Source organism: Cephus cinctus, unplaced genomic scaffold, assembly GCF_000341935.2.
Source record: "Cephus cinctus unplaced genomic scaffold, Ccin1 Ccin1_scaffold0299, whole genome shotgun sequence".
Taxonomy (NCBI): domain Eukaryota; kingdom Metazoa; phylum Arthropoda; class Insecta; order Hymenoptera; family Cephidae; genus Cephus; species Cephus cinctus.
Genome location: NW_014333002.1, coordinates 429690 through 456957, shown reverse-complemented (window position 1 = coordinate 456957; position 27268 = coordinate 429690). Strand labels below are relative to the sequence as shown.

Sequence of the window (27268 nt, the reverse complement as noted above, 5' to 3'; positions counted from 1 at the left end):
CGCCAAAACACAGCTCCAGATTATCACGCGTAGTATTACTATATATACACGACCAATCAAAAACGTGGAACTGCTTCGAGGGCCCTCCGCTAAGGTGGCGCGCCGAAACCAGAGAAAAATTGCCTTCACCAAAAACAGGCTCATTGGCAATCTCCCTACTCATCTCTGGTACTCCCAGTGGTCCCCCACTCCCTACAATAATAGGCGGGAAAAATGGTGAAGGTAACGTTAATTGACGGCGAAACAAACGTTTTGTACGAAATATGTGTAACACCAGAACAATCATTATGTGCACAAAATGGTAAATGATAGCTTTTTGATCATCTTATTTTTTTCTCTTTTGTTTTGATGCAAATAATCATATTTTTGGTATTGCCTCCCTTTGTTTTATTTGTGTAATTCACCAGTTAATGAAAAACGTTCCGATATTATTCCCAACCAGTTATAAACACTGGCGCTAACGAAAATGGAATGCTTCAACAGTATACTTCAATGACGTCACATATTGCAGTGCTCACAGGGTATATTGGAACACGCCGCGGGTTACCTCCGAATACTGGCGTACAGATTCCAATATGGATAGAGTTCAGTGGACCGATGAATTTAGGTGGCGCATCTATGTCAGTATTACTTCATGACTTGTTTGTGCAGCCACAAAAAAATATGGCGACGTGGGAAAGTGGAAAATTTAACGCTGATGGAAACGATGTCGGAATTGACGGAAATTTTGATAATATCCTCGTGACACACGATTTACAGGACTGTCTGGATGACAGTCTCGACCTTTCCAGTTTTGGAATAGTATACGAGCAAACGCAAACTGTCAGTAATGGAAAGTTCGACGAGGAAGACTCGCTCTACACCGAAAGGCTTACCGATGACAGTACGGGGTAAGACTGGATTTTCATTGTAATTCTAGTATATTTTTTAACAATTATTGTATTGTTTTAAAAGTATCTTATGACCACATGTCAAAACAATAGACTGCCAGTTATAATTGTGTAGATCGTTCAAGATATTCAGTGTATTTTGTGCCTCTTCCCTTATAAGGGCATTACGATTTTTGAAACTAGAGCTTTTGTTAATTTGATTATAGGTTGTAATATTTTGCAATTATGACGGTATCATTATATGAAGAACCTCTAAGTCCGTAAATGAATGCATGTTATAAATAATAATAGTATGTTAATTTCTTGGCATGTTTTCTACACTGTGTAAACATCTCTTAAGTTTTTTGAAGTATTGTATTAATTTTATGTACTCTGATAATGGTATAAGGAGAAATTATATAGCTTTTTAAAATTATTGTAAGTTTCAATAAGATGGTATCATAATTACTTGTGCTGTCCCTCTGTAAATAATTGGAGTGCTTATCACTCAGGTTTGTTTGATTTACCAAAATGATCTATTCTGATAGCTCCTTCGAATATAAGGATTTTTATATTAGTGTTCTTTAATTGAAAATTTTAGTCTTTTTATTTTGAGTTTGAACAAACAAGAAGAACTGACATGCCAAGTTACCTTGTTACTGGTTAGACATGGTTGAGAAATAAGTGGAATTACAGTTAAATAATTATTATACCAAACCATTTTAGTAGGTGGCAGTATTTTGTAATAGGCTATTCAAGTGAAACATATAACGTTTTTGAATATATATTCATCTCCAATATTTCCATGCCACTCTATTTTTACTTCACTGTGGTAGCACTTAGTTTTATAAATACATGCTAGAGTCAGAACTTGATTCAAACTTAACTAAATAATTCCAATAACATTGTTCTTCTTGATAAGTGCCAATAAAAAAAGGGTTTACTTTCCCAATATATAATTAAAAAAAAAAAATTACCATAATTTCAACAGTAACCTTTTACAGAAGCTTCTCATGTTTTAGAAACAAGCTTACTCCCACGTTAGAAATCTTTAACCAGAAAAATTCAAGTTCAAAATGTTGTAAACACAACAGCAGCATGAATGTTGCATTTAAAAATAGCATTGCTTTTAAGAGGCCAATCATTTAGTTCCACACCAGCCAAACAAAGTAGCATGAAGACATTCAATCTGGGATTTTTTAAGCAAGGAAGCATACCTTTAACATAATCTGTGAAATCTGACATTGATATTAGATAATTGGAAGACGTAACAAGAGCTCTTTAGGTGCAAAGCAGGTGTAGTCCGTAGAGTGCTATAAATTTAGTTCTCCCAGTGTCCTCAAATAACAATATATCTTGCCACGTATTACTCATGCAAACCAGCAGTATTTTATTTTTAGTTCTTAAATAATGTAAACCTATTGGTCGTCACATCTTTGAATTTTAACCCGCCATATATTAAATTTCATTTCCTGAGCTATGATTTCAAGGTCCTTTACACGATTTTAGTATATAAAAAAATAACTCTAAAAATATATACTGCCAATGACTAATGTAACAATTTTATTTCATCAACAGGTATATTCATCACACTATCAGCCCCAATGAGATTTACATGAGAATTCATCCAGGGCAAAATGACTCCATGCCAGATGATCCTTCACATGCCACCATCACAATAGAAAGTACAGATCCGGATACAAATCAAAAACATATTAGTCGTTATACTTGCGAGTACGATGGCTGTTCACGTACCTACAGCACCGTTGGGAATCTGCGAACGCATATGAAGACTCATAAAGGTAAGGATACTGGTGCATCTGTGTCATTACGCTAGTGAAAAGAAGTAAAAAAGTATTTTTGATAAACAAAATGAAAATATAATATCTTTCGGGATACGAGAGCACTTGTGTAATAAAATCACGCGAGCTTTTTGTGAAAAAAAAAAGAAAGCTGCTTTTGAATTGATAATATCGCACAATATCCTCTGTATTCGTTATGTGAGCAATGACAAGAGATCTGTTTAAGCTTTTATACGTATATCTGTCTGCTTGATGTGCTTGATAAATGATGAATTTATAACAGGGGAATTATCATAGAGAGTCACGTGTAGTACCAGCGCAAAAAGTGTACTCAAGCATGAAAAAATAAATAGGGACGAACAAGCGCCCTTACATTTTCCATAGTTTGTAAGTCCTGATTTTGAATGTTACGTACTTTCTTTTTTTCTTAAATTTATAATTTCTTTCCTTGTAAAATAATAACATCTTACGAATTCGTTGCGATTTATATTGAATTACTCTGAAACTGTATGCATTTTATTTTTATTTCGTGTATACTGCCACAAAATACCTGCAGATTCGTACTCAACTCTTTTTCTTACTAAAATTATACGTATACGCACGATTATTTGTACGTGTCTATATCTATCGATCTTTCGATTTATATATGTATAAATATTAATTGGCCAGGCGCCTTTATTTGAAATACAATACAACAGTTAGCAGATACTATTCTATTTGAGCTTACCACGCTTACAAATACATATGGTAGAAAGATTTGCCTGACACCATTGATATTTTTTTCACCAGGCTGGGCTCACTTGCCAAATGTGCTTTGCATGTTTTTTAAATTGCCTTGGCGCAATTTTTTACCAACAGAATAACCAGAAACAGATTGCTTTGCTGCGCGGGCGGTCCTGTAATTTCGATACATGACATTATTATGAGAACATGAAAGTTTATATATATACATATATATATATATTTATATGAAATATATATATACCAATAGAAAATATATAGACCGTATATATACTAATCGGCATTTATGTTTTGATGCTTGCTAAGGATTAAGATTTGGGGTAAGTAAGTAAGATTGCAACTACAAATGTGCCACCTCGAAAAACACTCTCACAACCGAATCCATGTCGACGTTTGCACCTGTTCGTTTCTTAATGAATTTCGAGAACGCAAAAATATTAACTATAAAATGTGGGCCAAGTTCACAAGAGATATTCAGTTTATTTTTGGCTCTGTATCATAAGTGGGAACATGTTTCGTGTTTTGCATGGCTTCCGGATAGTGCTTACGGGGATACGAGCACGATATATATTTTTTATATTATTATATATACTTTTTTCCACCCGCTTTTTCATTCCGTTACCATGCCGAAGCAATTCTGACGAATTTCAGGCGAGTATCGGTTTAAGTGCGCGGAGCCAAGTTGCGGCAAGGCCTTTCTTACGTCATACAGCCTAAAGATCCACATTAGGGTACATACGAAAGTAAAACCGTTTGAATGCAATCACAGCGGCTGCGAGAAGGCATTCAATACCCTTTACAGACTGAGAGCTCACCAAAGACTTCATAGTGGAAATACATTCAATTGCGAGGAAACCGGATGTGTCAAATTCTTCACGACATTGAGTGACCTCAAGAAGCACGTTCGCACTCACACACAGGAACGACCGTACAAGTATGTTTTCTAAGTATTTTAGGTATTAAGAATATATTAATAAAACGTAGAAAATTATAGAAAAACAATAATCAAAGTTTATAAGCATCCATCCTATTGTTTTAGATGCAGAGAAAAGGGCTGCGGCAAAGCATTCACAGCGTCGCATCACTTGAAAACGCACAAGAGGACACACACGGGTGAGCGTCCTTATATGTGCACTTATAATTACTGCAAGAGATCCTTCACAACACCACACAGTCTGAAAAGTCACTTAAAAACTCACAGAAAGGTTGCGAACGATAAAGAGTTGGTATGTATAGTGTATAATAGATTTCAAAAGGAGTCTAATTCTGTGCAGTGGACGAAAATATTGCATGAATTTTCAGCAATCACAGAAAGACGAGTCTCAAGGCGTGACAACAGATGACAAGAATAATCCTATTCAACCGGAAGCCAAGGTCGCCATTAAGGAAGTGAACGTCAGCGACAGTTCTGTGCCATCTTACGCCATCATACCGCTTAACTCTAACGACACGGATAACAATGAGAATATAACGTATATTTCCGCACAGAGTACAGAAGATCTTAACGTTCCTAGCGATTCTATATTAAATATTTTGAATCAGAGTGCCAATAATTTTAACGGAGAGGTTAATTATACCGGGAGTAATGTACAGCAAGAGATGAATAATTCCAAAATTACGGGTCACGAATTTGATTCTAGTGGAAACAATGAGATTGCGCTTTTAGCCACGAACAACATTATTATTAATAATTTTCCAAAGCAGACTATCACTACTTTGAATAATAATGTGAATTATAAGTTCGATAACTTATCAAATTCGAATGGCAGCCAAAATAATTTATTAAACGATACGACAGCTCCTAGTTGTCAGAGCGATGTGTCAATTAAGGACGTCGAGGGATGCACTTTGAATTTGCAACAGAAGATTATGCAAAATGGTCTGCAGAATACAATCGCACAGATATCTAATTCTAAGAATTTCACAGAGAATTCGAAAGAGTACAAAGCTCAAGCGGCAGCATCGGATCAAGGTGGATTCACAAATGCTATTGATGGCGCGTTATCAATTAGTTCAGATAGCACAACGTTTTACAATGTTAGTTCAATTTCTAGTCACGTTGCAAGTATGGTTAATCATAACAACGATACCAATTTATTCGCCAGTGATATCGAATCATTGGGATTTGTCGATGACACGAATATTCAGGATATTCAAGCAACAGAATCCACAACCACCGTTACCGATAGCATGTCCTCCAAAATAATAAATAATTGTCAATCGGAAGCAGTGGAACTGGCTATGGCTTCTGAAGAAGAATTACCCGCACCTTGGATAGACGTAATGGCGTTGGCTACAGCGCCTGCGTTAAGAACTCAATCCTGGTCAGAACTGAATGCCTTTCCCACGGCTGTACACTCGCTGGTCGATTTAGTCGGTCCTGAGCCTTATCCACTGGATTTGAAAAGTCAATTACAAAACACACCGACTCTAGAAAGCGCCAATACCATTGATACAGAGAGTGGTAAAGTCAATGTCGAGATAGTCATGAATTGTTTGGACAATGTGGAGAGCAGTCCGAAAACTGAAAATCCAAAGAGTCGAAAGAGTCGAAATGTCTTGCAAGAGATCACAGCGGATGCTGATATTTGCAAGTGTATTGACTGCAAGTGCGATGACTTGTCGAATTGTCAAAGTTGTACGAGCGCACCGCCCACCACAATAGAGCACGCTAAGAAAAAGGATATTCAAATTGAAAATGCGAATGATCTCGTGTCTTGTTTGCAGAGCGGGTGTTCGTGCGAAAGTGGATCTGCCGGATGTGGTTCTTGCTGTGTTGTTATATGCTTGAAGACTTTACAACAATTACAACGAGTTTTCAGTCGTAATTGTTGTAAGGATAGCACCGCTGGTGGCTGTTGTAGAGGAAAATCTTCCGAGCGTCACAGTATGTTACCAATAGCTTTGATTAAAAGTCAATTAGCTAATAATCAATGAAGTGAAGTTGAAATATCGCGTCAAATGACTAGTCATAGCAAACGAAGATAAAATTAAAATAAAAAGCGAAAATCATTGTTACGCGATTATTATATTAGAGAGGTATTCTATAGACGTTTTGTTTCTTGTTGAAATTTGCGGATTTTTATCAACAGGCCGTTCGCATTGTCCGCTAGCGTGTAGCGGATACGTGATTGGTCAGGCATATTCGATATTAACGTTAAGTTAATTATAGAGAATATACGACTGTATTATAATAGCTATGCAATAATCTAGAATTTTACCGAAATGATATAATCAATTTAGATTCTCTTGATTAATTAAAAAAATTCGGAGGAGTAATTGAAAAAAAAAATATCTATTACTAATACAAGGAACATAAAGTTTTAATTACAAATCTGCCAATATGTGACCTTAAAATTACATACAGAGTATCTGTGTTTTATATGTCTTTCCATAGTATCGTTAACCTTTTAGCTACTGAACACCACTATAATGGACTTCGTGGATATAAAAAATAATATGAAAAATTTTGTAGTATAAAAAAATAAAAAATAAATTATAATTTATTCATTAATAACTCTATTCCGATATAATGTCATAGTGCAAAGCGTTTTGCTACTGTATAGAGATAATAAAGTGTTGCAGAAAGTCCAGCCGTAGCTAAAAGGTTAACAATGGTGAATGACATGGATTTTCAAGTAGGCACAGATTGGCGCGACAAAGCCTGTAGGTATTTTCCTTATTATTATTTATGGTATATAAAAGCTAGTGAATATTTTTTCTTCTTTTGCGTTATAAAAAGAAATTCTAAACTGGGAATTTAAACTTCGGTACCAATGACTTTTTTTTCATTCAATTTTTAGAACCTAACGATGGATTTCTACTAAGTGTAATTGGTAATTCCCTGACGCATTATACTTTATTTAGATTTACAAGAAATTGCATTTGATATACAGTACGAATTTATGTTTCAATTGAGCAAGAGTTATTCGTTTCATGTCTCACAAAGCTTGGGACGATTAATGAATTCAGAGAGAAAATAATAAAAAAGTTGAAGAATGCGATAGAGTGCAATATCAGACGCCATTCCTGAGATACTTGAATTATTTTTATTTTTTTTGTTCCCCTGCAAAGTATAAAAACGTGTAAGGATATACTTTTAAGTATATTTTAATTTATGTTGGATATTTCTTTTTCTTTCATTATATTAAGTGGTGAATCATTGTCGTAGGCGATTTTGTGTCTCGTGTACAAAATATCCAAAGTTTGATTTTTCCAGAGCACAGAAAAACTATGCGAAAAGCTTAAATCCATCCTGAGCACCTGTTTTACAAGTGATAGTTCAGTGTGCAATGGCTTAAAGATGGAGTCCTAAGCACACGTCATACCAAATGATTTAAGCTAAAATATAATTAAAGTTATCACGGTGTATTTATTAATTAACTTTTGTTACATTTTTATGTTAAACATGTGAAAATTGGATTGGGTGTGCCAAATTATTTTTTAAATTTGTATGGGCTGGTATGCGAAGCCGCGCCATTCCTTTGTTTTTGTTTTTTTTACAAACAGTATGCTTTTTATGCTATTCGTTTAGAAGAATTGTATAGTAAGGTGCGTTCATATTTTAGCCGTAACTCCAGAGAATAATGAGTGCCTTAATTGAGGTATCTATTATGGAATTTTTCAGGAATTTGTTATTTCAATAATAATTAGTTTTATGGCGAAAAAAAAGTCTTAACAATTTCAGTGTGTAATTTTTGACGGCTGTTACTATGTACTTTTTAAAGCATACTCGTTTAAAAAGAAATTTAATCTTGGTGTACCTAATAACATGTAGGACGCATATTATGTTTTCAAAGTATATGACCTAACTAATACGCAATAAAATGTTTGCAGAAATGTCTGTACACTGCCATTTATGATGGGAATTTTATTCATTGTTGAAAATTTCTCTTTTAGTACGGCTGAATTTCTCATTTCGATGTGGGTACACTTAAAAAATTGGTGATGCTGAAAATTATTGTTACAATTAATGCTTTATTTTTATAATATAATTGTACAGAGACATAACAAGGTCAGACTGTTACAGAGCATGTATCTCAGAAAACATACTTTGTTCTAAGATTTCAGCGCGATGTGAATCTATGATTTAATTGTGTAAAGAAATCTAATTATTGCGATGCCTGAACAAGAGCTTCCGCTACTTCTATGGCAATGGCTGCTTCAGCCTTCTCCTTTTCCGATGAAGCAGAAGACAGTTGCTGTTGGGCCTTACTGAGTATATCTCTTGCAGCACTGTTATCAAGGCTGTCGACAGGGTGGGCTTCTTCAGCAAGAATCTAAATAACAGTATATTATAATACCACAAATATATTATATAATGATCTTCCTAGAAAATATACTCTGTACACGAAATATGAATAATAAACCGTACCTGAACACTAGAATCCTCGTTGATGGTTACTGTACCAGAGGAAACGAACACCTTTTTAGTTGCACCACTTTCTTCGTAAACTGTAACAACTCCTGGCTTGAGAACAGCTAAGGTTGGTACATGCTTTGGCAATATACCGAATGCCCCAGAAAAAGAAGGGACATCTACTTGACGAACTGCAGCTTGATCATAAAATACCTAAAAGAATTGTATAAAAAAATTAACTTTTGAAAAATTCATGTTTTTGATATCAGAAAACTATAATTATTGGTACCTGGTTGGCTCCAGCAAAAGTAAACTTCATCTCATTTCCAGCAGCATCGGCATATGACCTGGTCTGGCTCCGTAAGCTCCTGAGGCATGGGCGAAGTGTACGAAAAATAGTAGCCATTTTTTACCTAAAATCATGGAAAATTTTTTATAGTACTATTTTGCACAGTATTTGACACGATTAGAGTGTTACATCACAGGATCGAAACAAGTCGGTTAACTCTGTCACGAATTTCTGCTATTAATCCCATTACGTGTATTGAAATAGAGCATATTCTTTTATTAATTTCATTCATGAGAATTACACTCTTATTTCATTACCTTTCAAAATTTTGTTAAATTCACCGTCACACAAATCGTACCTGTATTTTATGATAAAAGCCAAGGTTTGCCAAGAGAAGGAATAAATCGAGCGCAGGCGCTATTTTCTGCAGCCACTAACCATGAATCATGTAAAACATATGAGAATCAACCTCTTATATTGCGTTTGCAACGACTGTACCGACTGTTATCTTTCGTACCAACCGAATCCAATTACGTAACAAAAACATGCTTTGCATGTGATGTACTATATCTTTCATGCTCATTATTATTTGGATCAAATATATCCATAATCTGGTTATTTATTTCTTATTTACTATCAAAATAGATTACCCTTGAAAGTTTAATGGTGAGTTTTTGAACTTAAAATGAGATGCTAAAATGTGCGCTTGTAACAAGTTTATTTAAAAATTGTGTATACATACTAAGTTAACAATGTTCTTATATATGATTATAAAAATATTTTTGCCATCCTATTTACAGCAGGTTCTATATCTATAATTCGCTGATAGCTCGAATACAGTATGAGCTCTACCGGAAAAAGGTTTGACAAAGTTTCATTTCATATTGAGAAGAAAAAAGGCACAACTTATCGAATACTATTTTACATGGCACTTGTATGATTTACCGTATACTTGTACTCAATTCCATTGATCTGTTGCTAGTTATATAGAGTATGCTTATTAGCTAAAAGTCTATTGTAAGTGATCAGCGAAAAAATTCGCTTGTTTCCTATAACAATATATAAATTTTACAATATTTATATACATCTAATTTTTTTGTTTCGTTAAATAAACTTGCCGAAATAAAGTTCGGCCGTCAGTCAAGTCTGCTTTTTTAAATATTTACTGCACGAAATGTACAGTAATGCGTTAAAATAATAAAAGAGGGAGATATTTAAAAAAAAATAACTATAATAAATGCCCAAAGACATGAGCCTATTAAATAACGACGTGACTAAGGTAAATTCGTAATTTACGGAAGATCAACCCTTGCGATCCTCAAACACGTGAATGCGCCATGAGGAACGTCATCCCTTACCCACACCACCCAATTTGTCATTTAAAATTACGTAGAAATCCCAATAAGGACAATATTTTTGCAAGTAATTTTTTTTAACGCCACTTCAAGGTCGTAATTTTGTGTGTGTCTAAAGCTGTAACTAGAATATTTTGTGTGTTTACAGTTTAAATTGACCCATGAATGAACCTGAATTAATAGTCCAAAAATAAACTTATTAAAGTACATTTTTTCTGTCTTGTACGCGACCTCAAGACTGCAAATTTCTTTTGCCCTTAAAGCTATAAATAGAATATGATTTCTTCATCCCTTAAATTGACTATCAATGAATTTGAGACAATGAATCAACGCTTCTAAGCCTATTATAATCTCGTTTTCTTCCTACCAAGGAAAAAGTATCGTAATTTCTATACATATATATATACACATATAAAACAGTAATGAATAATAAAAGAACAAATTCATTTCATACATCAGTACCATCGGAAGAGGTATCAGAGGCTAGATCAGCGTTATCCTGATGTCTGGATTTAATATGACGTTCCAAGTCTCGTCTTCTAACTAGAACCTTGCCACAAAGCTCACACCTATAAGGAGTGTCTCCATCAGCATGTAGTCGAACATGTTTGTTCAGATTGCTGGGATCGCCAAAAGGTCTCAAACAGTATTTGCATTTCAGAGGTTTGTAGCCAGTGTGAGTTCTGAAGAAAAAAAGAGTTACCAGGTCAATAAAAGTCACAAGTTCACTTGAAACAGTATCATCAGATGGTCAAAGTCTCTTACCTTATGTGAATCTTCAGTCCATACTTTCTAGAGTAGACCTTTCCACAGTAAATGCAAAGATGACCTCGTTTAGATTTTCCAAGATTGCTGACGATCGTCTCCATCTGAGCAGCGTGAAGCTCAGGTCGTACCTGAGCATGAGATGGCGTCACGTGGTAGCTAGTGCAATGGGGCACCACGGGTTCTTCATGTGCTACTACAGGGACAGGGTAAACGTGGGGCTGATTCATATACGGCTTAAAGGCCGAATGCCTGTGCCCCAGGTTCTTGCGGATGCGACATACCTGGTTGGACGATTTAGGTGAGAGCTGGACCAAGGAACGTGGTGGGGATTGGGTGGATGGACCTGGGGAGGGTTGCTTCGAAAGGCAGGGAGAGCTTTGGGTTGCAGAAACTGGAGAACATTCAGCTGACAATCCTGGTGAACTTTGGATCACGGTAGTTGGAGAAGTTTGGGTCGAAGGACCTGGTGAAGGATGGGTCGAAGAAACTGGCGAAGGATGGGCCGAAGAAACTGGAGAAATTTGGATCGAAGAGCTCGGAGAGGGATGAATGGATGAGCTTGGTGAAACTTGAATCAAGGAACCTGGTGAAATCTCCGTCAAGGTCGCAGTACTCTCCATACGCGTCTCCACGATGATCGGCGATATCCTAGTAGGCGACGTATGAGGTGAACTGGTCAATTCGAAGTGAAAGGGCTGGACGTTATGTGGGAATATGTCCAGGGGCAGGGTGGTTCTTGGTGGAGCCGTAAGTTCCCTGGTCAAGACGTTCCAGAGATGATTGATATCAAGTCTGTCACATTGCAAGGCCAGGTGAATCTTCAAAGGATTTGGAAATTCGAATTGATCGTGACACATGTGACATATGTAGCGATTGTGACCAGTGTTCCATGGGAATGATGCTGCGTCCTTGAAACTCACTGTAGGCCCATTCGGTGCAATCATTCCCAGAACGCGTCCGGGACGTTTGCTTCTTATATTAGCCGGCGTCAGGAAAGGCATGTTCATCATCGCCAGAATATTCTCAGTGAACCACATGAGTAACGGTTCACCAGGTGTTATACTTCTTATTGCCTTCAATATGACACCGCCGTCAGTGGACATTAAGATAACGTTGCAGCTTTGACAGTCTTCAGCAAGTGGAACTACCTTCACCCAGCAGGTGGAGTTCACAAGCCCATCGAGGCAATAGAGTCGACCTTCCGTTTCGGCAACCTCGATCTGTCATTAAAAAAATATTTTACCATGAGAAACGATAAAATAATACAACTTCCATATACATATTTTTTTTACAATATTTTATAATTAAGAATTTTTTTTTCAATCCATAAACATATTTTGCACCTTTCATCGAGTATTTAACGATTAAAAAATTATTAAAAATTTTTAATCACTGACTGACATACGTCATCTGTATGTCTACCCATAGAAATCTCCATAAGTTCGTCTCTTTCGCACTCACGGAAAATACTCTAAAATTCTGTTTCGGTTAGTTGGTCAAATTAAATGTATTCCGATATATACAATTTTTTTGGTACGTATACGAATGGTCGCTGTCAGAATTAAATCCTTGACTTATCAAATTTCTTATTGAATGAGAAGTACTGTGTGCGAGATCATAGCAAGCTTCTACTATGACTCTTGATAAACAATCTATAGCTACACCGGGCAGGTATTGTTGTCGTATACTATACTTACATACTGTATGATAGGTGTATTCCTGTGAGGCAACCGGTTCACGTCAATCACTTGAGTAGAAGAGTCTCTTCTTAATAAAGTTGCTGCGCGAACAGTAGGTCTGTCATTGTCCGCAATCGTGGATCTCTTCAGTGCTTCGATACTCCTCACAATTGCAGCTTCCGGTATTATCGGATACATAATTCGCCGACAGGAGGGCTCCATGTGCGTTTGCAATAATATTTATTTCGAGCGATAGAAAAATTTTGCAAATATTTTTCACGGCACACGGTCAAACTCAAAAGCACTGATTTTCTGTCACCCTAAGTACAATTCGCGATTGATTTTAATGCTCTTTTTTTTTACCAGTGTAATTTGTTAAAAATACAGTATCTTAAGCGTTTGGTGTACAAGCGGACACCAATGAATTTACGCCATGAAATTTTCAGTGGCTGATCCTGTTGTTGCGGCCTTAAGGTGACAACTGAGTATGACCTACCGACTGCACGTGGCTTAAATAATCTACAGGGGTGGGGGTTTGTCGAATTTTGACCAGATCCCCACCATCGAACTTTTGCTTGAGCGATGGAACAGGAACCAACCCTCTTCTGGTATGAGTATATGTGTAATTGTATTTAAAGAGCCACGGGGGGAATTTTCAACCTTCCCCCTCTGTTTCATTCGCCAAACCAAAAATCATGGGGGTGGTGATTTCCATCTCTCTCAATTTTTGTCTCTTTCTCTATTTTAGGGCTCGATCCTGAAGGGGATGCCTACTACCGCAAGGTGCATCCTATGCTTGGTAACACTTAGGGTGGAGCATATTCTCCACGCTACACTGCTTCATTGGTACATCATTGGTCTACCAACATTGTGCACGCACCCACCATTTTTTTCTCCACTGTGCTCCTACCGGTTTATCGGGATAACGACAGGACACGTGGTCCGGTCTACACGTGGATTTTATCAAGTACGTATATCTATATGACATTTTTATATCTGATAGGTAACTGTCTTTATTTTTGTTTTAGGTGTCCGATGAATTAAGCAAACTTGTACTTGCAATTATTGGCATCTGTATTAGGGTTATTTCCAAGTTGAACCTTCTCCTGGTTAACCAAGCTGATCTTCAAGTTGATTAACCCTACTTCAAATTAGGTTCAGTCTTGGAGTTTTGAGTCCTGGGTAGGTACATAGTCGTAAAGATGCTATCAGGCTTGTCGATCTTAGTAATAATAAAAGTACTTGCCCCCCCCCCCCGGACCCCTCTGTCTGGCGTCCCTTTTGTCAGGTAAATCCTCACAGAATTTCGGTTGGAACGTATACATTTTCTAGCAAGGATCATCGATGACGTTCTGTCCTGGTTGACCCGGTGCCAATTTCATTGATAGCGCAGTCGGCGCTTAAAATTTGAGACCCAAACAGAAGGAGCCAGTCGTCAGATATTCAACCACTCCATTTTGTACACTGGCCGTGAGAATTAAGGGGATTTTACAAAGGAAATACCAATTTGTCTGACCGTCTTGGACAATGCTTGAAAGAATTGCAAATTATGGGCAGCAGTGAAACGGCACCGAGGGGCACGCTTAGAAAATGTACGAATAGTGAAAAGAAACAGAGATCTTCATCTAGAAATATTTCTTTTATTACTGCTTGGGGGTAGGTTACGCAGAATAATAGCATTTTATGAAGGATATAAACGGGAAAGGGCTGAAATGGATATTCGACTTTTTCCAAATACTTCCAGACAGGTTTCAATGACGCAGGTGCATTATTTCGCAGGTGCCTGAGGGTTCAGCGCCACTTACACTCAGACAGGGTACTTTTTTCAGACTTAATAGTTATTTGCTGATGATTTTAAAAAATTTTTATTTCATTTACTTTTCTTGCTTTTTTTTTTTAGGTTCGTCATACGAGTACAGTGGATTGGAGCCAGATTTATCCATGGCTTGCGAATGTCACGAGGATACAGGGTTCCTGATGCTGAATGGGGCCTTAAAAGCTTCATGTGAAAGGACATTGTTTGGCTCAGCTGCAAACCAATGCGCCTCCCATTGAGTGCGAAGGGATCTGAATTGCAAGAGGAAAAGGTGCATCTGAATCAACGGTTGATTAACAAATTAAGTGGTTCATTCATCTCGCTCTTATGCATATAGATAGATCGGTACTGATAAGATAAAACGTAACTGCTGTGACATATACGTAATCACGATAAATCTATAGGGCCCAAAACAGTAGGATTCATGAGGGTCATAGGGGAACATTGATTGTTGGACTTTTCGTGTTTATGAAATATACCCGCAGATAGTGCAAAAATTTTGGAAAATTTGCTAAAATCAAAAACTGGCCCTATTGCCCAGGTCTAAATGTTGCGAAGAAGATTTTTTGTTACGCTTAAACGCGCTAAGAAATTGTTGGTATATCCTCACCTGTTTTTCAAAAGTACTCATTAGTACTCATTACCATTGTCAGCAGGTTAAAGTCATTTATGATGTTAGATAGTCTTTCACCAGGATAGATTAAGGATCTTATGTTATTAGGCCTAATTTGTATTTCGCATAAGCCCACGAGTTTTCATGTCCTCGCAAATTATTTTCTTACTTTTGCAGTGCCTGCTTCTGTCTGTGAATTGTGATTCACTGGGACACGAATGGTGTCGGACCAGGGAATAACACAAGTGTTCACAAGTCGAACCAACTCTCTCCCTTAACTACACCACCCTATTTCTACCATCCCTTGAAACTCGAGCACGAGTGTTTCGAATCCAAAGACCATACCACCCCTTGTATGTACCAGAATGGTTCCAGCAAGTGTTCCAGCAAGGACCCTACTTTGCATCGCGGAGAAGGGTGTACAGCTTCTGGTAACTTTCCAGGTCATTTGAAAGAATTTATAGGTGAAAAAGATTTTTTCAAAATTTCCTAAATCCCAGTGTATACCACTTTTCGAATTCTTCATCATAACACAGAATACAGTGACATTTATTATATTAAGGAATTAAATGCTCTAAATGCCTATTATATGAGATATATATATTTATTATTAATTAATCACCTTTTTTTTAAATAACAGTAGTAAGTTTCCTGCTACGTGACGTCAATGTTCCTAACAGGTTTACCGGCAGCAAGAAATTTTTCCCGGACCCCACCGGTCACTCTTCTGAATTTGGTTCCAGCGCGTCGTCCTGGCTTGAGGGTTGCCACCCCTATTCCACCCTGAAATCAGGGTGCATTCAGAGAACACACCAAACCGCGGTGCCAGCAAGCGAGCAAGTGTTCCTCCGTGACCAATGCAGCCTTGCACGCATGTGTGCGCTTCCCAATGCGATATTAATATCGCGATTATCATCTACGTATTATCGCAACTCCCTTACGATCTCTACCCTAACCTACCCCTGTATCGGTGGTTAAAATAAGCCGGGACCACCCTCTCTTGGTTGAGCTACGCGCATCAAAACCATCCACCATCATTCCCCTTAACGCGTTAGGACTTTCTTTCATTTTAAAATCAGACATCAAGACTAACAGGGTATTCAGAAATTTTCTATTTTCCTTTAATCCCACCCCTAATATAAAAACAAAAATCTACCCTTACTTCGAAGCGTCCAAGTACTGACGATTCTTCTGACTTTATGAAACTTTACACGTTCACCTTGTATCCCTCGCATGAAAGACACTACGATGACACTGTTTTGGGGGTGCGCTGGAAAAATTAACGTGACTTTTGGGGTGTTTTTCCTAGCAGAAGGAGAACGAATCTTATTGTTCGCATCCCCTATTACTAGAACGTAACTACGACGAACGGCGCAGCTTGGATGCTGAATTATGGCTGCGTTTGCGGGGTGTTTCGCTATAAAGGTGATTCGATACGGTTTTGCAAGTGTCGAAAGTCCTTGCTAATGGCGTCCACGTACGACTAGATAATATGCAGACTTGTGTCTGTTATTAATATTCGCTCGAATCATCCCACTAGGTATAGCAACCCGTCCCGCTTTTATATTAGTCTTGTCGTACATAAAAAATGTTAATTTTAAGCAAATTTGGAAAAGTTACAATTGAATAAAAGTCAGAGTGAAGATTTTTCCGGCACGTGGCACCGACATATTGCTTGCATCTAGTGAAAATAAGTCCCATGTAACATGACACGTGACCATACGATACCCCATGGTGGGACGCGTGCAGTCACTTTATGGTGTTATGTGTAGAGGCTGTATTTAGCCATTAGGAAATGTTTGCACGATTTTAAGAGTCAATCCAAATGGTCTCAATTGAGTGTAATGGTTAGTAAAATTTGGAATATTCTATTTAATTGAGGAATCATAAAGAAAATAATCGAAATTATCATAATACAATTGAAAGGGTTCAATGATGTATATTTAAAGATATGAAAATATATTTTTTTTTTTATTATATGGTATATGGGCCTTACAGAATTTTTTTTCTTTTGCAGAACCAAGAGCCAGTGTCCTTTTTTTGCGGGGTTGGCAGTACCGCGTATTTGGTATTAGAGTTAGAAGAATCACGTGCGGGGCAGGTGACATGGGTCACATGACAAAATAATATTAGAATCCCCTTCGGCAGATCAGCCTATAGGGGGGTCGATCACCCCGTCCTAAAACACGACTCACTTGGCACACAAGTTTTGTGCATATAATAGTACGCGCATTCCCCCTGCTTAATTTAATCCAATACAATATGTTGGAGCCCTCGATCTCTTCAGGCCCCTTGTGGTAGAGAAGCGGTGGCTCGCTTAAAAGGTGGGTGGCTTTTTAAAACTGTGCCTGATATTCAATTCAGCGTGAAACCTCATCCTATTATGATTTATCTAATCCCAATTGGATCAGACAGGTTCCTAGTGAAGCATAACGTAATATAGCCCTCGGCAAAAATTCTCAAAAAAAAAAAAAGGAAAACAATATATACGTGTAATTTGTGGGAGAATTTTTAACAATTGTTACAGCGCGAAATTTAAAATTTAATTTGATACCAAGGATTAGGCCCAATCGCAATTACAGGTTTTGTGATTCCGAACCCTTTTTTGGGCCTGATTTCGCTAATTGGAGTAACGGCGTTTTATTGCCTTGAAAATTAGTAAAATGTCTCTGATAATTCCCTTAATGTGTTTCTTTTGAACTACAATATTTTTTTGTTTAGATTATTTATTGAATAAAATACTATACCGATGCGCGATTTAATAATAATTTAGTAAGAATTTTCCAAAATTACCAATTTCCTTGTCCCTATTTTATGATTTTACTCAAAAATCAAGGTTGAAAAATCATTATCAGTTTTTTTCCTCAGATTTTCATACCTTCCTTGTATAACGTATCTGACACATTTTATTCACGTACTAATATGAATTTCATAAAAAAATTTATTTTCACGTCATTTAATTTCACGTTTCTCCTCCCGACGATTTATACCTCTGATCGGCACCACCGAGATAGCCATGTAAAATAATATCAAGGTAAAAGTGAAACACCAATGGCGGAATAACACCAAGAAGTCGTGACCCTCATTTTTCGGTTCGGCAGGATTAACTGGATTTTGAACAGACCCGCAATGTCTAGGTACAGGTTTCGTGAAATTTAGCGAAACTAATACTACGACGTCTACGGGATATTGGGACTACGGCAATAATAATTCTCAAAATAGAAACGCAACCGTGGCGTGACGACTTTTCCAATGTAATTAAGGGCCCCCCCGTTTCCCATGGTGACACCATACATCTCATCCATATCGTAGCACGCGATCTGGTGCGAACCATAAAACAACGGTGTCTCAGTTAAGAATCCGACGGGCCCTTAACCTATTAACATTGGGTCTTAAGAGTCTTTATTATTTTCTGAGGCCGAGGGTGGGGGGTCATTGGGATAGTGGTGCTAAAAATTGTCAAGATGGTAACTACTGATTAAATATCGGTATACAATTTCAAAAGCAGTAGGTAAAATTCGACTCGATTTAGATTTGAAAAATAATTTCAACTAAAACCCAAGAAAGGACTAAACTTATTGTATAGTCCGGCGAACAGTTCCAGAAGATTATTGTTTTCGATTTTACACGTTAATTCGTTAAACGTTTCTTGGCCAATGGTGACTTCCAAGAGGATTCACCTGCGTCAGGTTCCAATCTCACTTACGGATTGTCTATAGTCATACCTGACTGTCATTATACTGTCATTAGGTTTAATCCATCGTTAGACGGTATTCACGTAACATTAACGTAGGTAATAAAACTTGCTATAGTCAGTATTGTAAATCTAGGGAATTTTTTTTCTTCTTTAATAACAAATTACCAATTAAACGTATAGAAGTTTATTTACGCGTATCATTATGTATATATGTATATATCACCGATCCCGCTACTAAGATGTAAATAACAAGACACATTCAGGCATTGTGTGTAGTACGCACTTTTCTATCCGGTGACAATTTGTTCCCCGTGTGTTGTTGGCCATGACCTGGGAGTAAACGAAAAATATGATTATTATAAGAAAAATAGGAAAAGCCACGTAAAACTTAATGATTGATTCTTGATAGGCGTTGAGAGAGATCTGTCATGTTTACCATAGGGATTTTGAGTATGCGCATATATATAGTGATATCCTATAAGGGTGGGTATTGGAAGACAGGAGAGATGGATTTGTCGTGCAGCTGTGTACACTGCTTAATGTAGGAACTAGCGAGGCAGGGATTTGGGTTTTCCTGCTGGTTAAGGTGTCCGTTTAATATCCATAAGTCCAAAGTAAATCTAGTTCCCTTTTTTCCCCTATTAAAATCCTTTAGCTACTCTGAATATAGGTACCAACAATTTTGTGTATAATCGTTAATTACGAGTTACTATGTAATCGGATAATTTATTACGGAGTCACGTTTACCTCGATCGATAAATATTTTAAAACGTGTCGCGATTATCGATCGCTGGTGGCTCGTAGTTCAGGAAGTCCATATCCTGTCCATCAGCCTCTTCCTGTTCGTCCATCAACTCTGACATTTTGACCTCCATGGACGCGTCGTATTCCTCTCCTAGACGCCTGTACGTTTCTGCTCTGTTTTCCAGGATCTCTCGTACGATTTCTAAAATAGCAATGATCTATGATCTAGAATATTAAAAAAGCACAACTGTGTCCTGTAGGATCGTCGATCCTTAATCACGAAGAGCAAAGATATTTTAGTCTGGGTAATTGAAGTTAATTAAACCGGGTCTATGTGCTCGGTCGGTAATTTATGGCTTAAAGCGGTTTGAAACTGAAACAGTATTTTTCGAATAATATTTTTGATTGGCTGCACTCTGTTGAATCGACCGTAAAAGACCGTAAGAAAATCTTATCATTCGGAAACGTCATGATATTAGTGCAGAAAATTTTTTAATTGAAAAATTATACTGTGTTTTCATTAGATTTGAGAATTTCTCTGTACCCATTAGTAATTCTCTGCTTTCTATCATACTGCCCATTTCTTTTTTCACTTCCTTCATCAGCCATGGCATAAATCCTTCTTCGGTATCTGAAGTAAAAATGGCATGTTGTAATAGAAATATTCTAAAAATCTCCAAGTGGATAAAATTTGAAAATTTCTATACTAACCAGCTTTGATCTCGTCTAATAAGAATCCAGACATTTTTAGTCCTTCCAAGACGGCAGGTAGTAATTCAGCAATGTATCCTGTGAGCAGAACAGCCGCAGCAACTCTGTCTTCCGTTTCCTGTTGCGTTTTCATAGCTTCCTCGTGTTGCCTTAGACGGCGACACTGTTGTCAAAAAATGTAATTATTTTTCATTTGCATTATTTATATATTTTTCATACAAATTTACCTTCTCGTCTCGAAGGCGTCTTTCCTGTTCCTCCAGTCTTTGCTGTTCCGCCTTTTCTGCAGCTCTCAGCTCCATAAATCTTCTTTGTTGTTCTCTCAGGGCAGCTAGTTCTTCCTCCTCCAGGACCTCGATCAGAGCCTGTTCTATCGTCTTACCAACCAGGACTTCAAGGATTGGTTGTACTTCGACGTCATAGTCGAACAGCTGTAAAAAAGGATATGTTCATAAAGGATAATATTTGAAAAAAAAAATTATTCATCTACTTACGTCACCAGGACATATTTGAGTGCCGACATCCTGACCAGTTTTGGCAGGACAATACAGAGGAGTGGGGGGTCTTTCCAGGAAATAATCAGTTTGCGTAGCCACCTCGAATTCATCTGGTTTTTCAAAAAGCTAAAAAATTTATATAATTATTTACCCCGCTTAAAATAAAAACCGGAAGTTTCTAATTGTCTTTAAACAAAAAAATGCATAAAAGAACCTCCTCCAGGAAGACTTCCGTCTGCACCGGTTCGTGCTTTCGTCCTGGAACCGGTGGTGGCGAACCAGCTCGTAGCATTAAAGCTCTAGATGCCTGAGCTTGTGCACGTTTTCTGGCCAGTTGTCTTCTTCTCGCTTCCGCCTGTCTGGCTGCTTGCGATTGCTCGCCATCGATCTACATAGAAAGAATGAATGAATTAACAATTTCCAAAATATCCCTAGAAATATAAGAATTAAACAAATTTACCAGAACAGGCGCAGAAGCGAATGTACTACCGCGTATCACACGTCGATCGAACATGATATTTCCGTAAGGAACAGCTTGATCGCTAGAATCGATAAAATAAAATGATTGATCATTAATAAGAATCTTAAAGAAATTCATAAAAATAATAAAATTCAGACTCTACAGTGTATAGTGTATATACATAAATTCGTGGCATCAATAAGCATTTTTGTTTAGAAACGTGTTATGTTTCTTTGGTGCCATAGGAATTTTCCAAGCCTCCTGCGTACGTATGCATATATATATATATATATATATATACACTTAATATATGTGTTACGATCGATTTTGCGAGAGAAATGTTAGAGGCGTAGAATTCGCAAATGGAATTTCCGACAGTTTCGATTAGTCATGAAATTCCCTGTCCACGTACGTACGTGGTACCTGCGTACGTACGTACACGTGGCATTAATTTCAATCTCCTCGTTTCCTCTGTTGTTTATCATTCTATTCCTAAGGTCGATCGTTTACCGAAATATCACATTAAAACGATCAACCGATCAACACAGCCAGAGTGAGTGCGTGAGGTTGTTGCGTGTTCCTTTACCCGCGAATCGGCAGCATATTCATCGTGTTCTCGATCGGTGCCAACTTTTTGGGTAACGCTCTAGGCGTCCGGTACAACTTGCTAGAAACAACAATGGCCGAGCTTACGCACTTTAACACCCTACGCAATACGTAAGGCATACAAGTAGACGTATACTAGATCGCCACGTGTCTAAAGATACACGACTTACTTATGAGCCACGTCCCTTTTGAACCTGGTGCGATCGACTTCATCGGAGACGCTGGCCGTCGTGGCGCACGAGGAATTGATTAGACTCATAGAAAAGTCAGTGGTGGCTTTCAGAGCAGCGTGACATCTAGCGTTGTGGCTCTCGTGACGTACTTCCGGTCTCTTTGTCAGCGAGACCAGAGGACGAAATTTCGAACGCGGATGGCTTTCTTGCGTCTCACCATTTTCGTGGTTGTTCAGGTTGATACCAAGCAGACACGCTACTTCCGGTGGTGGCATCAGAAACTCCCCAGTTTTAACCGTCGTTATAAAGGGCTTGCGAGTGACAAATGTATTGTTGTTTCCGGTATACAATTTTTTCATCTTGCGACTCTCTTCCTCTTCCTGGATCTTCCGTAACTTCGCGTTCAGGACCTCGTTGAAGTCTTCGGTCGACAGGGTCATACTCGACTTTGTATCCTTTTTGTCCTGATTCAAATTTCCGTGGCTTTTGCTATGTCGCTTCTTCAATGGGTTCGCTTGGTTGTACTGTAGACTAGCCAGGACCAGGTGATCGTTTGACTTGCTGAAACGCTTTTGGTTGTACAAATTGTTCTTGTTGTTCTCCCGCCTAATCTTAGCGTCTTCTTCGTCCTCGTTGTCTACATGTAACATTGGTAAGGATGACTCGAGGCCATCCTTTTGCAGAATCGTAAAGGCTGGTGGATGATCCTTATCCTCCAGGTCAAAGGACTGAGCGTTTGATGGCGCCAGGGATGATATTCCGGCAGGCATTGCTTAAAAGATCGATTGGAGCATTTGATTTTGATAAAATCTCAAATTTCAAAAAAATTTTAAGAATTATTTCTTTTATAACAATCTTTGCTGCCTCATATTGATTTTTTAATAAGGCTATTACTCGCCTGACTTAGGCTCGATCTCGCGAATCTTTACAAAGTGTCCGCGTGACTAGGAAATTATTGATAAGCAAATTCATACCCTTATCGTAGATTTTCTATTATCACCTTGATAATTGCTACTGCGTCTTGTATCGATCGTCGTATAGTTTCCAGGTATCGAATGCAAATTTTGTTTTTCTTATGATACCGTTAAAAAATTGTTTACTGGAAATCGATAATTGCACTTATATATTAGAAACGGACGAATGACTTATTGCTACTGGTATATATCATATAATAACAGTTTTCACGTGCGATTCATAAATTACTCATGCGTATCTATGCTAATTGATAAGACCGTCCGTTCAATAGATAAGATGTAAGACATTTCTTGCATGTGTAATACGATCTCAATTAGAAAAGTTACTGGTGCTAATTACGCATCGTTAATTACCGACGACGTAACTTTTAAAAATATCGAGTATTAACATATTTATTTATACGCGTATACCTACCGTAATTACGAGACTGACACGACACGTTAATCTTAGATGGACACGTTGTATATTCCAAAGTAATTACAGAGATACGATTTAACGAGACAGCTAGACATTTTTTTGGAACGTCACATTGTAAATAACTTTTTTTTACCGGTATCAAGATGACACGTCCAAGATCAAAAGCTTAGACACTTATGCAAAACCATGCACTTACTACTTATTTGAAAACGTAAAAATAGACCGTATATAAAGTCGCGACAGTAAAAACGGCTCTACACGATCAGCCAAGAAAATATCAACCGACCGGTACATTACCTAAGAATCTGTCATGGATATTAAATAACACAATTTAAGTCTAATCGAGCCTCGATCACAGGAGTATATTGCAAAATATATAAATTAAAAAATTCAATATTTTTTTTTCAAAATTAGATTTTTCTTATTTTTTAAAATATTTATGTAGTAGTGTATCGAAGGTATTTATAATTTTGAAAAATCGCTTATGGACCTAGGGTCTTAATATTTATTGTGTATACTATACGTACTTGGTGGTTCCCGGTGTCTTGTAGTTTAATAATATTAAAATGAAAAAGCCAGCAATACTCGGCTTACGCAAACAACCCTTACGGGCTCCGTGCGGCTCCCGGCGCTACTGAGGCCACCCTCTTAGAAGGGTAGTATGCTCACAGACTGGACAATGTCCTATACTAGTTCTATAGAGTGTCGGACGTGGGCAGTATATATTTTTACCCACTGCCCACTCAATACCACTGACCAGTTCCTTAAGGCGCATGCTCAGCAATACGAATGTCCGAGTCAAATCAAAGACATGGATACTAATATTGAGTAAGGGAACTTGCCATGACGGTTTTGATACCTAGCAACACCTCAAGGTGAAGTACGTACAGTGTGGACGAGTTTGACAATAATTAAGACAAGGAGGAAAGAAACGGTCTTGTTGCATTTTTTTTTAGTATTTTGTTATATCAAGATTCTTGTTGCACCTTGTTACAATATTTCAGTAATTTCGAAACAGACGTGTTTGGCGCATTTGCGTGCTCCGAGGCCTCTCGAACCATCTACGCCAGGACGAATGGAAAAGTTGCGTGAATGTACAGTAGCGTATTTTTTTTCCTTTCTCCCCTGCTCTATTCACTTTTTTTTTTAACAGTATCGCAGCTTATGAATTCAGTGATTAGAATAATGAATATAGCGTAATAGAGGAAAAGATAGAAAATCTTTGTTTGTTTTTTTATGATTTTTTTATCTCATCACAAATGGATATTAACTTCGTTTGGTAATTGCACGAGATTACGTATTTGAAAGATTTTGATATTTGTAATTTTGTTTTACTAATTTTTTTAGCAAAATTTTCAAAGTCGATCGTGAGACCCAGATACTATACATTATTTTTTAACTGTGCTTCATTTTTTTTTCATGCAAAATTAAAATGTCATTTTTATTTTTTCAAAATTTTCAAGTTATAACATTTTTTGGAAAATATTGCATTTTCACTTTGATATGAGGATTGTAGAACTAGTCGTATTACTAATTCCTTATCTGTCATGTTGACCTTAACGAACGTTACTGTGACGCGTGACCCAACGTCGCCATTAACTATTCGGCCTGTCCTTGTACGACGTGTTCGCTACGTCGGATGCAAAATAGATTAAAATCACCAACGCAGGTCATTCAACTTCAGTCGTTTAAGTGGAACACCCTGTACACTGTATATATGATATAGTCTATAAAAAGTGGATATTTTATTGATGTTTGTAATTTTCCATCCCTTTCGATAACCACAGTCATCTATATATATATATATTTTTGCACACTTTAAAAATGCTCCATTGGGTATATTAATTACGTTGGGTTTTGACGTTCCGGAAGTTCATGAGACACGTCACATATACATATACGAGCACGTGCAGACATACATTATATATAAATTTATAAATAGGATTATTATTTCAATTTTAATTTATTTTATTTAACGATACTTATCTTGTGTTTAGTTTACTAATTGTCGACCTGTCAAATTTCCTGAGCATATAAACAATGAATTATTTTGTAGAACATTTTTCTTCTTCAAATCCATATTGAGCTCAAGCATTATAACCACTTGTTTCATAGATTAGAAACGTCAAGAACTCAGTTATTATTAAAGTTCAGAAATACTTAGAGGAATACAAAGTACAAGCGCATTCAATATTTGTTTTTGTCAATCAATGAATAATTAAAGTGTAGAAGTGATTGATGGAAATTTGATACTAAATATTTCAATTATCCTTACCTTGGTGGATTTCGATATTTTTTTTGAATGTGAAGTATCGCTCGAGGACTTTTAACGAAGGTATAAGAATCCGGCTTTACTTCTGTGCCTCCCGAAGGAATATTGTAAGGTTTCATCCCTCTGTTGCACATTTGACACTGTTGACTAGTTCTCGTAGCCATTTTTATTTTTATATGTTAAAAACCTTGTCACGAGTCCTACACTAAATTTCACTTCTCAAACACTTTATTTGTTTAATTCACCTATGAAAATTATGTAAGGGTGACATTGATCTTCTTAGCATACACTTTGAAATTATTGTCACTGTATTATGTTAAATGGGACCGAAAGAATTTTTGAGAATGGATCCCTTTGTTTCAAAGACCAACGTAACCCAGTTCTCAATTGGAAAATACTGCGAGGGTGGCTGACTTCGGGTTATCAGTGAACTTGACTAAAGGGTTGCTATGGTAACAAAACAAGAGAGATACTTGAGCATATTGATATTCCTGTCGATATACGGGGTGTCTTGATAGTAGAAAAAGGAGGTCAATGCTGTTGCATTGTAAGATGCCAGGACATTGACTCGCATTACATATGGAGAATTGTTCAATTTTCTACAGAGTCAATAATCGATTTGGAAAATTATATTGCTGGAAAATTACTTGAAATTACTCCTGTGGCAAGTACTTCGGATACCTTGCAGTGTAAGGGTTGTAGGTCTTTAAAGTACTGAAAGGTAAATTGAACGGGTAGACGGGTAAATGCATTAAGAACTTAGAACTATGGGTCAATAGGAAAATCTTTAGGAACGTTTTGGTTCCAATTCTGTACATTAATTTTATAGCGTTTTATTTATTTTAATTCTAAATTTTTGTACGCAGATACAAAAAATAGATTTTTCCTTATTGGGTTTTCTATGAGTTTCATTATTTCGGGATTTAGTGGTTAAAATTATAATTTGAATTTTTTCATATTTAGCATCAGTAGGTAAAGAAGGAAATTCTTTTCCCAGTTGATTGAAGAAATAAACAGACTGGATATCTTATGAGATATGGTGTTACGCGAGCCTGGATGTTGCGGATAACTACAGATGGACTTTACAAATTAAAATGCTATACATAGATATACATTGTACGTATCAGAGCCGCGAGGCACAAAATCTACGTACATGTCTGGTATTTATATTCAGTCAACGATATAATCCATGGTATAGGTTGGGCTAATTCGCAAATGCAAGGCTATAAAAATTTCTTCCGAAGAGGCTTAATTCTAGCGAAACATCGAATCCTGTAAACTTGCAGTTGATAATTTGCTATTAGCTGAACACAGTTTGTCCGAGTTAACGAAGTAATAGCTACTCCAACCCACAGATGGCAGCATAGTCGATGACGCGTCAGTTGGTCAGACGCCTACGGGGATGCGTAATTTATTTATCTTCAG

General features: G+C 37.2%; 4 protein-coding genes across 10 annotated transcripts; 1 reads left to right on the top strand and 3 right to left on the bottom strand.

The window, feature by feature from the left end:
* Window positions 1-198: 198 nt before the first annotated feature.
* Window positions 199-8271, top strand: LOC107266142 (zinc finger protein 518A). 2 transcript variants are annotated; one of them, XM_025083436.1, is made up of 7 exons: window positions 199-222; window positions 484-890; window positions 2448-2671; window positions 3719-3736; window positions 4064-4346; window positions 4452-4638; window positions 4715-8271. In XM_025083436.1, exons 1-7 carry the CDS (start codon window positions 214-216, stop codon window positions 6347-6349), a joined length of 2763 nt encoding a protein of 920 aa, XP_024939204.1. In that variant the 5' UTR covers window positions 199-213; the 3' UTR covers window positions 6350-8271. The 2 variants fall into 2 exon arrangements, with proteins under 2 accessions (XP_024939204.1, XP_015591818.1); XM_015736332.2 differs by lacking the exons at window positions 199-222; window positions 3719-3736 and having other exon boundaries at window positions 563-890.
* Window positions 8272-8372: 101 nt separating this feature from the next.
* On the bottom strand, window positions 8373-9539 carry LOC107266144 (ATP synthase subunit delta, mitochondrial). 2 transcript variants are annotated; one of them, XM_015736335.2, is made up of 4 exons: window positions 9419-9539; window positions 9061-9184; window positions 8787-8984; window positions 8373-8691 (listed from the first exon to the last, which is right to left on the bottom strand). In XM_015736335.2, the coding sequence occupies exons 2-4, from the start codon at window positions 9175-9177 to the stop codon at window positions 8524-8526; spliced, it is 483 nt and encodes a 160-aa protein (XP_015591821.1). In that variant the 5' UTR covers window positions 9178-9184; window positions 9419-9539; the 3' UTR covers window positions 8373-8523. The 2 variants fall into 2 exon arrangements, with proteins under 2 accessions (XP_015591821.1, XP_015591822.1); XM_015736336.2 differs by lacking the exon at window positions 9419-9539 and adding an exon at window positions 9378-9394.
* A 222-nt stretch (window positions 9540-9761) lies between these two features.
* On the bottom strand, window positions 9762-13300 carry LOC107266143 (zinc finger protein 362). Of its 2 annotated transcripts, XM_025083438.1 has the most exons (4): window positions 12881-13300; window positions 12104-12403; window positions 11181-12001; window positions 9762-11098 (listed from the first exon to the last, which is right to left on the bottom strand). In XM_025083438.1, the coding sequence occupies exons 1-4, from the start codon at window positions 13082-13084 to the stop codon at window positions 10864-10866; spliced, it is 1560 nt and encodes a 519-aa protein (XP_024939206.1). In that variant the 5' UTR covers window positions 13085-13300; the 3' UTR covers window positions 9762-10863. The 2 variants fall into 2 exon arrangements, with proteins under 2 accessions (XP_024939206.1, XP_015591819.1); XM_015736333.2 differs by having other exon boundaries at window positions 11181-12403.
* Window positions 13301-19156: 5856 nt separating this feature from the next.
* Window positions 19157-24276, bottom strand: LOC107266141 (radial spoke head protein 3 homolog B). 4 transcript variants are annotated; one of them, XM_025083437.1, is made up of 12 exons: window positions 24099-24276; window positions 23154-23278; window positions 22177-22951; window positions 21987-22067; window positions 21401-21482; window positions 21155-21328; window positions 20938-21066; window positions 20671-20874; window positions 20444-20606; window positions 20277-20363; window positions 19736-19934; window positions 19157-19318 (listed from the first exon to the last, which is right to left on the bottom strand). In XM_025083437.1, exons 3-11 carry the CDS (start codon window positions 22947-22949, stop codon window positions 19753-19755), a joined length of 1875 nt encoding a protein of 624 aa, XP_024939205.1. In that variant the 5' UTR covers window positions 22950-22951; window positions 23154-23278; window positions 24099-24276; the 3' UTR covers window positions 19157-19318; window positions 19736-19752. The 4 variants fall into 4 exon arrangements, with proteins under 4 accessions (XP_024939205.1, XP_015591815.1, XP_015591814.1 ...); XM_015736329.2 differs by lacking the exon at window positions 23154-23278 and having other exon boundaries at window positions 22177-22961; XM_015736328.2 differs by lacking the exon at window positions 23154-23278 and having other exon boundaries at window positions 24099-24275.
* Between the last annotated feature and the right edge of the window lie 2992 nt (window positions 24277-27268).

Coding starts and splice junctions, on each gene's coding strand:
- LOC107266143 (XM_015736333.2), bottom strand. CDS start 13,084: ATGGAGCCCTCCTGTCGGCGAATTATGTATCCGATAATACCGGAAGCT. Junction 12,404..12,880: donor ATACACCTATCATACAGTAT/GTAAGTATAGTA, acceptor TTTTAATGACAG/ATCGAGGTTGCCGAAACGGA. Junction 11,099..11,180: donor GGACTGAAGATTCACATAAG/GTAAGAGACTTT, acceptor TTTTTTCTTCAG/AACTCACACTGGCTACAAAC.
- LOC107266144 (XM_015736335.2), bottom strand. CDS start 9,177: ATGGCTACTATTTTTCGTACACTTCGCCCATGCCTCAGGAGCTTACGG. Junction 8,985..9,060: donor CTTTTGCTGGAGCCAACCAG/GTACCAATAATT, acceptor CAATTCTTTTAG/GTATTTTATGATCAAGCTGC. Junction 8,692..8,786: donor ACGAGGATTCTAGTGTTCAG/GTACGGTTTATT, acceptor ACTGTTATTTAG/ATTCTTGCTGAAGAAGCCCA.
- LOC107266142 (XM_025083436.1), top strand. Junction 891..2,447: donor CTTACCGATGACAGTACGGG/GTAAGACTGGAT, acceptor TTTCATCAACAG/GTATATTCATCACACTATCA. Junction 4,347..4,451: donor ACACAGGAACGACCGTACAA/GTATGTTTTCTA, acceptor CTATTGTTTTAG/ATGCAGAGAAAAGGGCTGCG.
- LOC107266141 (XM_025083437.1), bottom strand. CDS start 22,949: ATGCCTGCCGGAATATCATCCCTGGCGCCATCAAACGCTCAGTCCTTT. Junction 21,067..21,154: donor CGGAAGTCTTCCTGGAGGAG/GTTCTTTTATGC, acceptor TAAATTTTTTAG/CTTTTTGAAAAACCAGATGA. Junction 20,607..20,670: donor GACGCCTTCGAGACGAGAAG/GTAAATTTGTAT, acceptor TTTTGACAACAG/TGTCGCCGTCTAAGGCAACA.